General features: G+C 36.1%; 1 protein-coding gene across 1 annotated transcript; it reads left to right on the forward strand.

The window, feature by feature from the left end:
* Nucleotides 1-9,304: 9,304 nt before the first annotated feature.
* Nucleotides 9,305-9,731, forward strand: LOC138348899 (two-component response regulator 24-like). The gene is made up of 2 exons (XM_069298497.1): nt 9,305-9,451; nt 9,555-9,731. The coding sequence occupies exons 1-2, from the start codon at nt 9,305-9,307 to the stop codon at nt 9,729-9,731; spliced, it is 324 nt and encodes a 107-aa protein (XP_069154598.1).
* The last annotated feature ends 5,382 nt before the right edge of the window (nt 9,732-15,113 follow it).

The raw sequence follows: 15,113 nt of genomic DNA on the forward strand, positions 1-15,113 counted from the left end.
GCAAAAGAGACCACCTACGGAGCTTGTGAAGATCTGTCATGCTCGTGACGGTCCGTAGGTGGTATTGTAGTGTAGCTACTGAAGGAAGATGGGGAATTTTGACCAAGTGTGGGGTTACGGAGCGCGTGACGGACCGTCGTAGCCATGACGGTACGTCTTGTTGGTTCGTCATGAAGTTTAGAGAAGCAGTCCTAGTACCCAAATTCCAAGAGTTTAAGTGTTTTGGAATAGAGACTCTCGATGGATCGTTGTGCCTGTAACGATCCGTCATATGTGCCGTCAAGGGTAATGAAGAGAGCAGCAGAAGAAATTGCACTAGTATGGGACGACGGAGTCCATGACTGTCCGTCGTGACCACGACGATCCGTCGCGAGGTCCGTCGACCCAGCCGCCTTTTGACAGATTTCCATCAAATAGACTCCTTATTTAATTAGGTTTTTATTTTTTTATAAATTGTTTGAAAAACCTCATTTTTGAGGTTAGACCCTGGATTATTTTTAGACTATTTGTTAGACTCTTCAATATTTTTTAGACCTTTTGTGAGACTCTTGAATATTTTGAAATACTTGTAATTGATTGTTGGTGATATTTGTTGATTAATCAAGAGAACTTTCGGATTTTACTTTTTCTCATTGAAGTAAGTACATGAATTCTTATAACATATATTTGAATATTGTGATTATGACTATGGGTAACTAAACTCCATAACTAGGGTTGTAGAAACCATAGGTGAATAATGAGGTAAAACCTAACTAAAATAACAATTCTAGAATAGTGTCTTACATGTATTGATTATTCTTTCGCTTAGAAGTCTTTTTAACGGATAGCCAACGTTAGAACTCGCCTTAATGCTACTTGCCGGACCAAGGAGGTAGATAATAGGAAAAGAATTATCAACATAAATTTAGTGTATACTATCTAATAGGCTAGTATTAATTGGTACAAGGTAATAACTCAGTCAAATATCGAATATGATGCTTAATATGAGGTAAAGATAAGGGTTAGTATAGCAACACACGAAGCCGGACCAAGGTGCGGAGTGAAATTTTCTAGATGCCGGACAAAGGATTTAGAAATACATAACTTATAACTTTGCATGCAAGATACTAGGAAAGAATTGTTATAGTTAGAATTATCAAGTTATGAACATGTAGGGAACACGTAAACCCTAGTTACTTTGATTAATTGATTAAACTCCAACATTCGAAGTTGTTAGTTGTCTCCTTTAATTTCGCTAGTTATTTTCATTTATTTAGAAATATAAAACCCCCTTTTATCATCTTTGTTTCCAAGGATGTAATTGACAGAACAATAGTAATAATAGATTGAAGTTAAGTCTAAACTATTTTCCTCGTGGGAACGATCCCAACCTCATTAGTTGGGTTATTTACTTGACACAACCGCTTTACTTCTTATTTGAGAAGTAAGTTTGAGCGTATCAATGAGTGTAACCAATCCATGCCTAGAATGACATCAAAGTGTACCATTTCTAACTCTTCTAGATCTGCTTGGTGACTTTCTGATATACTGTGAGAGGGTAATTTCTGTATACCCATCTAGCTATAATTGGGTCACCGACTAGAGTAGAGACTAAGAAAGGTTCTGAGAGAGTTGCTGGACCAACACTGAATTGGACTGCTTTATTGAGTTACAAAATACAAAGTCATGTATGTTCTCTTTCCACTAAGTGAACCATATGTGAGTCACATCCTTGAGTTTGTAGGATGTCAATCTCACCTATCACTACCAGTTACTAACATCACACCAAATATTTTTTGACCTCATCAATGAACTTATGTGGGTCCTTACCAACTTACGACCCTAAAAACTTAGGCGGCTTCATCTTAACAAAATCCCAAACTCTGGCTGCCACTAATCGGTCATTTCTATTAGTAGGAACTAGAACCTACTGATTGTTCTGGTTGGTCATACTCTGAACCAAAAGCTGAATTGGCGTTCTGAAACTCTGCATTTAAACTTCCTTATCTGGTAGGAGAGGAAATGCATTAGCATTGCGTGCATTAGCATTCCATGCCTAAGTTTTACAAGAAGGCATGATCTTAAGCGCACAATGTCAAGTTAGAATGAAATTTGATCATACCTTACGCACGATAAAAGTAACAAGAAAGTGAAGTTTTTCCTAAAAATACTTTGTAGCCTCCCTATCATTAGATGTGGTGCACTTCACACCCATGAAAAGGACTACACTTAGTGAGGCTTTTAAGACATCGTAGGACACTTAAATCTAGTGCTCTTATATCAAGTTTTGTCACACGTCGAGCTACTCCCGAGATGCGGACACGAAACCTAGGACCACAGGTGATCCTAAGCTAACCATACTGGCATGATCATGAGCATACTAAAGATAATAAACAGATGCAGAAGATAAATCATAATTAAATATGAAAATATGGGGAAAACCCATATTCTATAAATGATATATTTGAAAACAATGAGTTTAATACAAAGGAAATATTAACTCAATAGTAAGATAAATCTAACATGGCTTAAATAAGCCTCTAAACTAGACTAGAAATATTGGGACAAGCCCCCAGCCAAATCTGGAAAAACTGGAACTAAATGACTAAAGACTGAAATGACACTCATGACTGTTGTCCTCAGAGGATGAGGACTCACCACTAAATCAGCTGAACTGTAGATTGAAAATCGATCTATTTGTGATCTGGATACTGAGAACCTGAACCTACATCACGAGAATATATAATGCATGTATGTGTCAGTACTTGAAAGGTATCGAGCATGTAGGATAGAGTAAAGTTGAAATAAAACATAATTGAACAAGCATAAAAGCAAGTATAATAATCTGACATGATAAACTAAATTCTGAGCTAACTGAATGCAATGACCAATTTATAACATGCTGAAGCTGAATTATGAATATACTGATAAATAATCAATGCAGAGAGTCTAACTGATCTATGGGAGCTACTAATAACCGATAATAAAACCACATGAGCTAAATGTGGAGTATGATGTATACGCCCCATCGAGAGGATCCAATTGGTGGCTATGAAAAGCTCATTCAATTATCTATATGTGGGTAGGTAGTGAGACACTTAATTCATTTTGTGCAAAGAGTTATGACCATTTGAAGTTGACCCAACTTCATTTCCCCTTAACTGTCTACAAATTTTCCCTCTATGGTAAGACCTACGGATCGTAGGTCCACCTACGGCTTGTGCTGGTCATTTGTAGATCTTGTCAGAGAGTGGGTGAATGGTGGTCTCAATCGATGGTCACAGACTACGGACCGTCGTCTGACCTATGGACCGTAAATCCGTCTGTAGCCCAAGACTTAACCAATTTTTCTGGGCTAAAATTTGTGGTATTTTATGATCCCATCACGGTTGTACAAGACGGATCGTGGTTCAGGCTACGGTCTGTCAATACCACCGTTGGTAGCATCTACAGATTTTTAAAAAAAAACTATTTTTTTGTCTGTTTTGGCTACAGGGTGTTACAAATCTATTCCAAGAGAGCTTTTAAGCTAAGTGTTAAGTAATTATCTCAACCCAACGAAAGAAGTTATTTTTAAAACATATGAGCGAAGTATATTTTTGGGAGTTGTATTGAGCACCGATATGGGGATGCGAGTTCATATTAACTCAAGTCTTTGCAAACCATGTAGCCGTCATGGGTATTAATGGGTCATACTTTTTAGATGATCACATAAATTAAGCTAGAGGATCCACTTAGTGAGTAAGTTTCCTAAACTAATGGCAAGGTATAAAATGGTCCTTGGAAGATTGAGGTAAAACATTGTATCATCACTAAATCTCTTAAGTGATGGTTGTAAGTTGGAGAAACTCCGACAGTATTAATTGCATGGTTCCTCAAAGGTTCTGCTTAGTATGAATAGGGTATGATACTTCATTCATGCATTGGACAAGTAGACTTTGAGAGGAAGCATAGTATGTTCTTATGATATTATGATTATGATTTGAGATCATGTTTTAAACAATTTTCCTTGTCTTTATATTGCACTTGTTTTAAACTGCTTTAGATTGAAATGAGTTCAGTAAAGTATTCATGAGTTTAGAAGAGTCAAGGTAAGGGTTTCTTTCATAATCTCTTTCAAGTCTATGTTGTTTTAGCAATCAAAATCACATACTCATACATTTAATGTAATGATGTCAGTTGGCCTGCATCGTCTTATGATGCACACGCAGGTAACTATGATCGATATTTGGCGTACTGTTGATCTAGTGAGCAACTCAGAGTCGGTTGGTGAGCCTCTTTATATTCCGGAAGACATCTTTTATCGCTTGATTTTCATTTTCAGTTGTTAAGATGATTGGATTCTTTTCCAACATCCCTCTCTATTTTAGAGGCTTCATAAACAGAGAGCATAGTTCTTTAGTCTTAATTAAGACATGAGTTTCCACTTTTGCTAAGTTAGTACTTTAACGTTATTTTCATTAGTTATCTCTTATGTTTAAGTCCTCCACTGAGTAAGTAAGCTAGACCAAGGGTCCACTTGAGGCCAGCAATGGTCTTCGAGTGGTCATCATGGCCACAGGTGTAGGCTTGAGGCGTGACAATTGGACTTATTGTTAATTATCAAAATACTTTTAGTGCTTAAGAGGCTAAAAAATTTAACTGTGTACGACTGTACAGTTGTACTTTCTATAGTTGATGGTAGGCACTACAGCAGAGGCATTGTAACAGCAGGCAAACTCGACCAATGGCTTATATCCTAGGTTTTTTCTCTCTTATAAAAGGAACAACTGACAAGATCAAAAATCAGCTTTTGCAATCAAGATTATTTGGCCCAGGTACTTTTATACTTCAATGTTCTATTACTCACACGTTGTGTAGTTTCTAGAATGTTACTCACTTATTTTATACATATTTCCTTTATTTTGTTGTAACATATAGCTTTTGCTTGTTGTAAAAGAACCTTGTTATGTTTTCTTCAATTCTCATATCCGAGACCTTTTTCTCAATTTTCTGCCTATAAAAGCTGACCTGATTGAAGATAAGGTTTTGCACGACCAATTTTGTTCAATAGCCGATAGAGCAGACTATTAGTTTGATGATTGTTTAGTTGAAGCAACCTCAACAAACACTGCCACCAGTCACCCAAGCTTCAATAAGTGTCCACAAAGTGGTTCTTGTTCATCAAAATGGTGCATGATTTGATCTAATTATGATGTACTTGGATATGTCAGTAATGAACAGTCATCAAGTATTCTTTTATAAATCGTAATTTCTATTCTGTTTCAATATCTTAGTTAAGACTTAAGTAAAGTAACAAACTTCAGAAATTATGCAGGCAACTAATAAAATTTGCGATATGCATAATAGCTTTACTGTGGGAATGACTTCTCGTGTAAAAGAGGAAGAAGAGAAACCATTCATGAATGATGTTCTTGATTATTATTATCAGAAGCCGCTTACTATTGATGTAGTTTGCGATCTTGTTGAGAAAATTAATCGAAATGGTTATTCATGTCAAAAGTATTTGGTATGAATATGATTCATATATTAATTAATCTATGTAGAGATTAAGGAAGTAATTAAGTCTATCACTAAAGCACGTATAACATACTTACAATTACTGATAAAAACATTTTGGGTTGGTAAAATAAAAGGCTTTTGTTTTTCAAAAAATACTTAGATATCAAGGACAAATGGAGTGTGCTGGTCAAAACAGAGATACAGATCAACCTCCCTTTTAATAAACTAACAATGTTTCATTGGACGTAGAAAAGACAAGTATAAATGCAAGAAGCAATTCTAACATCGTCCGAATAATCACCATCAAATAACATTTTGTCCTTCCATTAAGACAAAAGTCTAAGCTAATCTATACCTTCAGTTGTTAGTTTGAGCCCGATAACCGCCTAGAAATGACACTCTGTCCTTCCAATAATATAAATATCATGGATACTTTACACTCTCAACTGTTATATTGATCCCCACATTCACTATGGAAGAGACACTTTGTCCATCCGATAAAATGATGGTCTAAGCCACCTTATATTCTCAACTATATTTTCCTTTTTGAGAAATGTATTGTGCCCGAGAATTTTCATATCCCTGAGAATTGCATTATTTCCAAAAAATTGTATTAAACTTGATAATTGCAATAAGTCTGGAAAATTGCATTGTGTCCAAAATATTGCATTGTGCCCAAAAATTTGCAGTGTGCCCGATAATTGCATTGTGTTTGAGAATTAGATTTATTCTGAGAATTGTATTGCGTTAGAGAATTTGCATTTTTCTTGAAATTGCATTATGCCGTAGAATCACATTGTGCTTTAGAATTGCATTATGCCAGAAAAATTGCATTTTATCTGAGAATTTGTATGTGCTTGAGAAATTGCATTATGCTTGAGAATTTCATTGTGCTCGAACATTGCAATGTTCCTAAGAATTCCATCGTGCCGAAAAATCACATTGTGTTACAAAATTACATTGTACTTGAAAACTACATGAAGCTCAAGAATTATATTATGCCTAAAAAACTATATATATATATATATATATATATATATATATATATATATATATATATATATATATATATATATATATATATGCCAAAGAATAATATTGAATTCAAGAATTTTATTAAAGTTGATCTTTGATCAACTTATGGAAATCTATTGAGCCCCAAAAAATATATCGGTAGAAATATTTATCGAATCAAGATGTAAATATCGCAATATGGCTGAATCTTATCGAAAAAAAGTTGATACATGCACACTCTTTTATCATTAATTTAATGTTACAAAGGTGTCATAGTCAAAATTCATTAATTCATGGTTTGCAAATATTATTTCATAACATGATGATAAAATTTATGATTATCATGTTTCAAAGGGTTCATAGTATAAAGACATCATTTTCATGGCCCGTGGACATCATCTCATGACCTAAAAATTTAATTTCTACATATCATGTTTTGAAGGTGTCATAGACTAAAGGCATCAATCTCATAGCCTACAACAATTATTCCATGACCTAAGAATTAAATTTTCGCGTATTGTGGCCTAAGACGTCATCCTTATTGTCAACAATTTTTCATGATCTCAATGGAAAATAGCATTATGTTAATAAACTATTTTACCACTTAATCAATATATATGTCTTAATCATTTTATAAAAAACATATTTGAAATCTATAAAATTTGGAAATTCCTTATGCTATAACCAAAGCAAGAGATATTTATTTAAGCATTAGTCTACCTAAGTACAAGGTAGACAACTCAACCCGTCATGAGAACAAGTGGAATTGCTACATATGCTTGGTAAAGGTCACTAAAATCATAATCAAACTTCCTTCTTATTACTTTTCCAATCTTACTTAAGTTTGGATCCAACCCTATTTATTTTTACTCGTGTGTCTTATGAGTACTTTGATGGGTAAGAGCTTGCGAAAGTTGATTGCGCTCATTTATACCATATTGGTTGCATAAAAAGAGTGGAGGAAGCTCAGTAATGCTTGTGCCACATGCAAGTCTATAGTGCCAGCTATTCTACCGTCACCCTTAGAATTATTCATGCATGAATTCTCAAGGTATCATAGTTGACACTCTCCTATTGCGCATGGGAAAGTTATTGCTTAGTTGTCTTGTAATAGAGGTGTTACAAGGGTGATAGGGTTAAAAGATTAATCCACTGTAATTACTTGAGTTTGTAGTTACCAGTTTCTTGAAGTTGGTGGAGCCTTAAGAGTATATGTGACACAACAAGTTGTGATTTTTTCCTCCCTTGAGAAAAGAGGTTTTCACGTAAAACACTTTGGATCTTCTACCTTTCAATATCTACCTTCAATACTTTATTAATTGTTTTTGTGAAGGGACCTGGTCTTTATCGTGGAGGACTTGTAAGCCAACACTATTTTTTTTCCAGACTTCAGATATCTGGACTACTCTTGGACATTGTGGATGAGATTAAGAAGATCATCACAGCAAGTTCAAGATGAACAAGTTAACGTGCAGAGAGAGCAAAAGCTGAGCAAGAACATGGGCGCATGCTATTTAATTTATCTAAATACCACTAATGTCATTTCCAGTCTACTGTTTATGGCCTTGGTGTATGTGCAGAACACGGTGTGGCTCTTCTTTCAAGTTTCTAGTGGGAGGTGTTGTATGGTGTTGGAAACCTTTCCTATTTTTTTTCCTGGAGCACTATGACGGGGGAAGGTGTAACGTATGCCTACTTTAACTTCATTTCATTACCTTTACTTTTCAGAGGATCGATGTTATTTTAAAGAAACCACATGTCGTACTATCTGAGAATGTAATGGCCTATGATCATGTTGTTTTAGTTTCTAGAATATTATTCACTTACTTTATACATATGCCTTTAATTTTTCTGTAACATATAACTTTTGTTTGTTGTAGGAGAACCTTGTTACGATTTCTTCAATTCTCATGCCAGGGTTGTGCACGACCAACTTTGTTCAATATCCAACAGAGCAGGATGCTAGTAGGATGATTACTCTGTTGAAGCAGTCTCCATCGCTTAACACTGCAACCAATGCTAGGCATTGTGGAAGTGAACAACCTATCTCCAATGCAATGAAACTGTTAGGCCTATAGCTATGTGTGAATCAAATACTCTCCATTCTCATTAAAGGCATTCATTTTGACTTTGAGTCTATGTTCTGGCAAAGTATGTGTGCAATGAACTTCACTTTCAAAATGCCTCTTTTCCAAAAGGAATGAAATCTGATACTCCCTCCGTTTATGATTTAGTTTGTATATCAAGGGCCAAACAAGAAAATCTTTGACAATGATTTATTTGTATGTCCTTTTAAATTATTATTTTGTAATTCTTGTGGCTTTTAGTACCCTTTATTTAGTCTCTAAATATGTAAAAACTTATTATGTCATATCATTTGGGATTTTATGGTCAAAATAAAGAAGTTTGACTTTCTAAATTCAGATTATGATGTCATATAATTTGGGATAGAGAAAGTAACATTTTTTGTATCTTCTTAAATGTGTCTTTCCTATTTTACATTGCTTAATAACATATAGCACCAAAATAAATAATTACAATATATAGTGGGGTGATCCAAAAAACATAGTTGTAATTAATCTTTAATGTAATTTGCCAAATGTGACTGATGAGGAAGTACCGTTACTTGTAAATTTCTCTATCTAATATACATATTGTCTGGCACACTTATTATATTTTGTCGATATAAAACATTAAGTTTTTAATCTCCGAACAGATGTCATCATTCCAATCATCTTCTTGACTGAACAACACGAATGCAGTGAAAAAACTTACATCTCTTAAAGAAGATGATAACATTGTAGTTTGAATGGTCTACAAAGCACTTATAAGGAAATTTGGGGTTGAAATACATGAGGTGAAAAATAGTAACGAAGGGGTTCTTGCTCATCACTATGGTGCATGCTTTGATCTGATCGTGATGAACTTGGATATGTTAGTAATAAATGATCGTCAAGTATGCTTTTATAGATCCTAATTCAGTTTTTGTTTGAACATCTTAATTCAGACGTAATTAGTTTTAGAGAAAAACTATTAGAACTTTTTTCTATATTATGCAGGCAACTAAGGAACTTCAAGATATGCATGTTGATAGCTTGATTGTGGGTTTGACTTACTGCCAAAAAGAAGAGGAGGAGAAATCATTCATGAATCCTGACCTAGCTTATTATTATCAGAAGTCGCTTACTATTGATTTAGTTCGTGATCCTGTTGAGAAAATTAATGGAAATACTTAAACCTATTAAAAGTATTTGGTATGAATATGGTTGATGTCTTGATTAACCTATAGAGAGATTAAGGATATAAGTCTATAACTAATGTATGGACATACATACACTAACTGAGAAATGTTAGGACCGAAAAATAAGCAGGTGTAAACGCGGAAGCTAGCAAAGCAAACTTCGAAAGACCACGAGTAAGAAGACAATGAGAAATATACCAAAAGACATAAAGATTTAACGTGGTTCGGTCAATCGACCTACGTCCACAAAGGATATGAGCAATCCACTATAAATATGAGAGTACAAAATACAGAGGGAAACAACCTCAACCAAATTCACTCAGAATACATGGGAGGTTCACAAAAGTGATAACGTATCAAACTTGTGACCCACAATTTCTCCCCCTAACCAAAAACTCTCAAAGCCCTTAAGACTACATAGTGAATGCCGATTAAGTTAGAAGGAACATTCCTCTATTTATAGAGTCCTAAACCTTTTCCTACAAGAAAAGGATTAGTCAATTCAAAACCTTTTCTTAAAAGGAAAACCTATTTATGGTAAGAAATTTAGGACAAATAAAACCTAACATATCTCCCCCTTGGCCTGAATTTCTGAAAAAATAAATTTGTCCACCTTCTTTACTTAATCTTCAACAACTTGCTTCTCATCTCCATAATCTCCTTTGCAAAATTTATGTCTCAATACAGAGAACCTCTCTGAAACAATTTCTCCAACAAAATCTTCATTACTGTCAAAAAAGTTGCTGCTAGAACTACACCCGTCAAGATGAACACCTCCTTCTAACCTGGTTCAATCATCGATTATCAAACCACTAAACCTGAATCCATCATTGAATTTGGCTCTGATACCACTTGTTAGGACCAAAAAATAAGCAGGTGTAAACGCGAAAGCTAGCAAAGGAAACCTCGAAAGACCACGAGTAAGAAGACAATGAGAAATATACCAAAAGACACAAAGATTTAACGTGGTTCGGTCAATCGACCTACGTCCACAAAGGAGATGAGCAATCCACTATAAATATGAGAGTACAAAATAGAGAGGAAAACAACCTCAACCAAATTCACTCAGAATACATGGGAGGTTCACACAAGTGATAACGTATCAAACTTGTGACCCACAATTTCTCCCCCTAACCAAAAACTCTCAAAGCCCTTAAGACTACATTGTGAATGTTGATTAAGTTAGAAGGAACATTCCTCTATTTATAGAGTCCTAAACCTTTTCCTACAAGAAAAGGATTAATCAATTCAAAGAAAATCTATTTATAGTAAAAAATTTAGGACAAATAAAACCTAACAAGAAATTCGTTTTGGTTGGTAAAATAATAGGCTTTTTGTTTTTCGAATTAAAGTACTGAACAATGAAACAAACAAATAAACATGACACTACTTGAAGTGTGTCATGTTTATAAGAATTGGATGGTAGAATTAAATAACCTAATAGAAATATAAAAATAATGAGTAATCTTTAATTTTGAATAAGGAAATTTACCATGAATTTTTGCATCAAATTAATACGCCTTGACTTTGATGCTTCCTGCTTGGTCTGTTACAAAAACAAACAAGAGCATATAATTAGACACAATTTTAACTAAGTTTTCCGTTTATCATCATGAAAATACTTTATAAGGTAAAGCATTGGGTTTGGTCCAAGATAATTTGAATTGGGTCAATCTCTACTTAAATATTTTTGTAATTTTAAAGTTAAAATAAAAGTCAAAATTAAATAAGATGGTTTGAATCTGTCACGACCCAAAACCGGGCCGCGACTGGCACCCACACTTACCCTCCTATGTGAGCGAATCAACCAATCTAAACCTTAACATTTCGATATAATATCAACGGAAAATAATGCGGAAGACTTAAACTCATTAATCAATATAAATAAAATAACTTCTAAAACTCAAAAATCTATTATTATCCCCAAAATCTGGAAGTCATCATCACAAGAACATCTATCCTCAAATTACTAAAACTAAGAGTATCAAAAAAAACTAGGATAAATAAAAAGCTAGTCCATGCCGGAACTTCAAGGCATCGAGACATGAAGAAGAGGATCCAGTCCAAGCTAGAAGCATTAGCTCACCCTGATATCCGAAGTAATGAAGACTGGCTAGAGTTACTGTTGAGTCGAAGATGACGGCACATTACTCCACAAATAAACAAGAAGAAAACATAAAAGTAGGGGTCAGTACAAAACACGGGTACTGAGTACATATCATCGGCCAACTCAAAATAGAAATCAATATATACCAAGTAATATCATAAAATCAACTATGATACTCAACATGTAGCAACATTAAGTACTATATCATTAACAATTACCGTCAAGTTCACACATGAGGACTCAAGTCTCAATACCATACTCATTTGGGAATTATGTTCATTGGATTGAGTATATAACCATCTTTCAAGATTCATTATATTTATTTCTCTTGTGTCGGTACGTGACACTCCGCTCCCCTAAATCAACGTGTCGGTTCGTGACACCCGATCCCCTAAATCTACGTGTCGGTTCGTGACACCCGATCCCCTAAATCTACGTGTTGGTTCGTGACACCCGATCCCCTAAATCTACGTGTCTGTTCGTGACACCCGATCCCCTAAATCTACGTGTCGGTTCGTGACACCCGATCCCCTAAATCTACGTGTCGGTTCGTGACACTCGATCTCTTTAATATACGTGTCGGTTTGTGACACCCGATCCCCTAATCTCCTTCTATCAATTCATCAAGCCTTCTTTCTTACCAAGACATCATCAATCTCATTATTTTAGTTCATCACGCCTTCTTTTATACCAAGGCCTCATCATTAACAGGGAGATTAGGGTTTTGCAAGATTTAGGATTCAATGACTTCATCATGCTTATATAATCACAATTATATAATTACATTCATGCAAGCATACAATTAAGCACATAGCAGGGTTTACAATATTATCAATACACATCATTCGCTATTAAGAGTTTACTACGAATATCGTAAGAGAAACCATAACCTACCTCCACCGAAGATTAGTGATCAAGCAAGTGATTTCCCAAGCTTTGTGTTTTTCCTCTCGTTCGATCCTTTCTCTATCGTTTCTCTTTTCTTCTCTTTGTTCTTTTCTATTTTCTTTATTCAAACCCTCTTTATTTTGCCCTAATTAGTATATAATTAAGAATAAAAGATGGTAATAATGACCCACTAATTAACTTAAGGTTACCTCTTTTAACCCCCCAAGTAATTAGACTTATTAACATTAACCCACTAACCTTATATTTAAAGCAGGAATAGTCAAAAACGTCCCTTAGAATGTATAAAGAAAGCCGACCCAGACGGGGATTACGCAACCTGCGACGGCCCGTCGTGCCTGCGACGGCCCGTCGTGCCTGCGACGGTCCATCCTGCAGGTCGTCGCAAGATTCAGAGACTCAATTTCCACCAGAGTCTGTGACGGTCCGTCACACATGTGACGGTCTGTCACACATGTGACGGTCCGTCCTCCCATTTCGTTACGAAGTTCAGAGAGTCGATTTTCAGTACCCAATTTCAGATTTTCTAAGTGTTTTGAAACGAGATCCTGCGACGGTTCGTCGTGCCCATGACGGCCCGTCGTGGGGTCCGTCGCCTCAGCCTATTTTTCCAGAAATAAAATCTGCCGTTCAAAACGACTAAACGGGTCGTTACAATAGATACCAATTTACCCATCGTTCGTCCCCGAATGATCACAAGAAGGAAAACAAGGGCGAAAAGGAGTACCTGATCTGTAAACAGATGTGGGTATCTTTCTCGCATATCTGCCTCCTTCTCCCAAGTGGCTTCTTCAATGGGTCGATTCTTCCATTGAACTTTGATGGATGCAATCTCCCTTGATCTCAACTTGCGAATTTCTCTATCTAGAATGGCAACAGGTTCCTCCTCATAAGACAAGTTCTCATCAAGCAAAACTGAATCCCAACGGATAATGTAGTTTCCATCCCCATGGTATCTTTTCAACATCGACACATGGAATACCGGATGCACTCCGGACAGCCCTGGAGGCAAGGCTAACTCATAAGCCACCTCCCCTACTCGCTTAAGTACTTCAAATGGACCAATATACCTTGGGCTAAGTTTACCTCGCTTACCAAACCGCATCACCCCTTTCATTGGCGAAACCTTCAATAAGACTTGTTCACCCTCCATAAACTCCAAGTCTCTAACCTTTCGATCTGCATACTCCTTCTGTCTACTTTGTGCCGCTAGAAGCTTTTCTTGAATAGATTTCACTTTATCTAATGATTCCCTCAGAAGGTCTGTACCCCAAGGCCTAACTTCAAATGCATCAAACCACCCAATGGGAGACCTACATTTTCTCCCATATAGTGCCTAAAATGGGGCCATATCAATGCTTGAGTGATAGCTATTGTTGTAGGAGAATTCTGCTAAGGGTAAGAAGTTATCCCACTGACCAGCAAATTCTATCACACATGCACGAAGCATATCCTCCAACACTTGAATCGTTCGCTCAGACTGACCATCGGTCTGAGGATGGAACGTAGTACTAAGGTCCAACCTAGTACCTAATTCCGCATGTAATGTTTTCCAAAACTTAGAAGTAAACTGCGTACCTCTATCTGATATAATGGAGAGTGGAACCCCATGCAATTGCACCACTTCCGAGATGTAAAGTTTGGCTAACTTCTCTGCATTGTAAGTCACCTTGACCGGAATGAAGTGAGCAGACTTAGTTAACCTATCAACAATTACCCAAATAGAATCAAACTTTCCCAATGTCTTTGGAAGACCAACCACGCAATCCATTGCAATCCTTTCCCACTTCCATTCAGGAATGGGCATTCTCTGAAGTGTTCCTCCGGGCCTTTGGTGTTCATACTTTACTTGTTGACAGTTTGGACATTTGGCAATAAAATCCACAATATCACGCTTCATTCTACTCCACCAAAAGTGTTGCTTTAGGTCACAGTATATCTTGGTTGCACCCGCATGTATCGAATACCTTGAACTATAAGCCTCTGTCAGAATAGTGTTGATTAAATCATCGACGCGGGGTACACATACCCTTCCCTTAATCCTCAAAACACCTTTCTCATTGATTGTCGCTTCTTTAGCCTCTCCTTGCAACACTTTATCTCGGATCCGAATCAATTTTTCATCATTAAACTGCTTTCTCTTAATCTTGTCAAGGAAGGAAGATCTTGCCTCCACACAAGCTAAAAATCCTCCCTTCTCATTTACTTCTAATCTCATAAGGTCGTTAGCCAGAATCTGAACTTCTCAAGCCAATGGGCGTCTAGAAGCTTGCAAGTGAGCTAGACTTCCCATGCTTCCCGCCTTTCTACTTAAAGCATCCGCTACAACATTCGCCTTCCCTGGATGATACAAAATAGTGATGT

Source organism: Solanum lycopersicum, chromosome 5, assembly GCF_036512215.1.
Source record: "Solanum lycopersicum chromosome 5, SLM_r2.1".
Lineage (NCBI taxonomy): Eukaryota > Viridiplantae > Streptophyta > Magnoliopsida > Solanales > Solanaceae > Solanum > Solanum lycopersicum.

Coding starts and splice junctions, on each gene's coding strand:
- LOC138348899 (XM_069298497.1), top strand. CDS start 9,305: ATGGTCTACAAAGCACTTATAAGGAAATTTGGGGTTGAAATACATGAG. Junction 9,452..9,554: donor TAGTAATAAATGATCGTCAA/GTATGCTTTTAT, acceptor TATATTATGCAG/GCAACTAAGGAACTTCAAGA.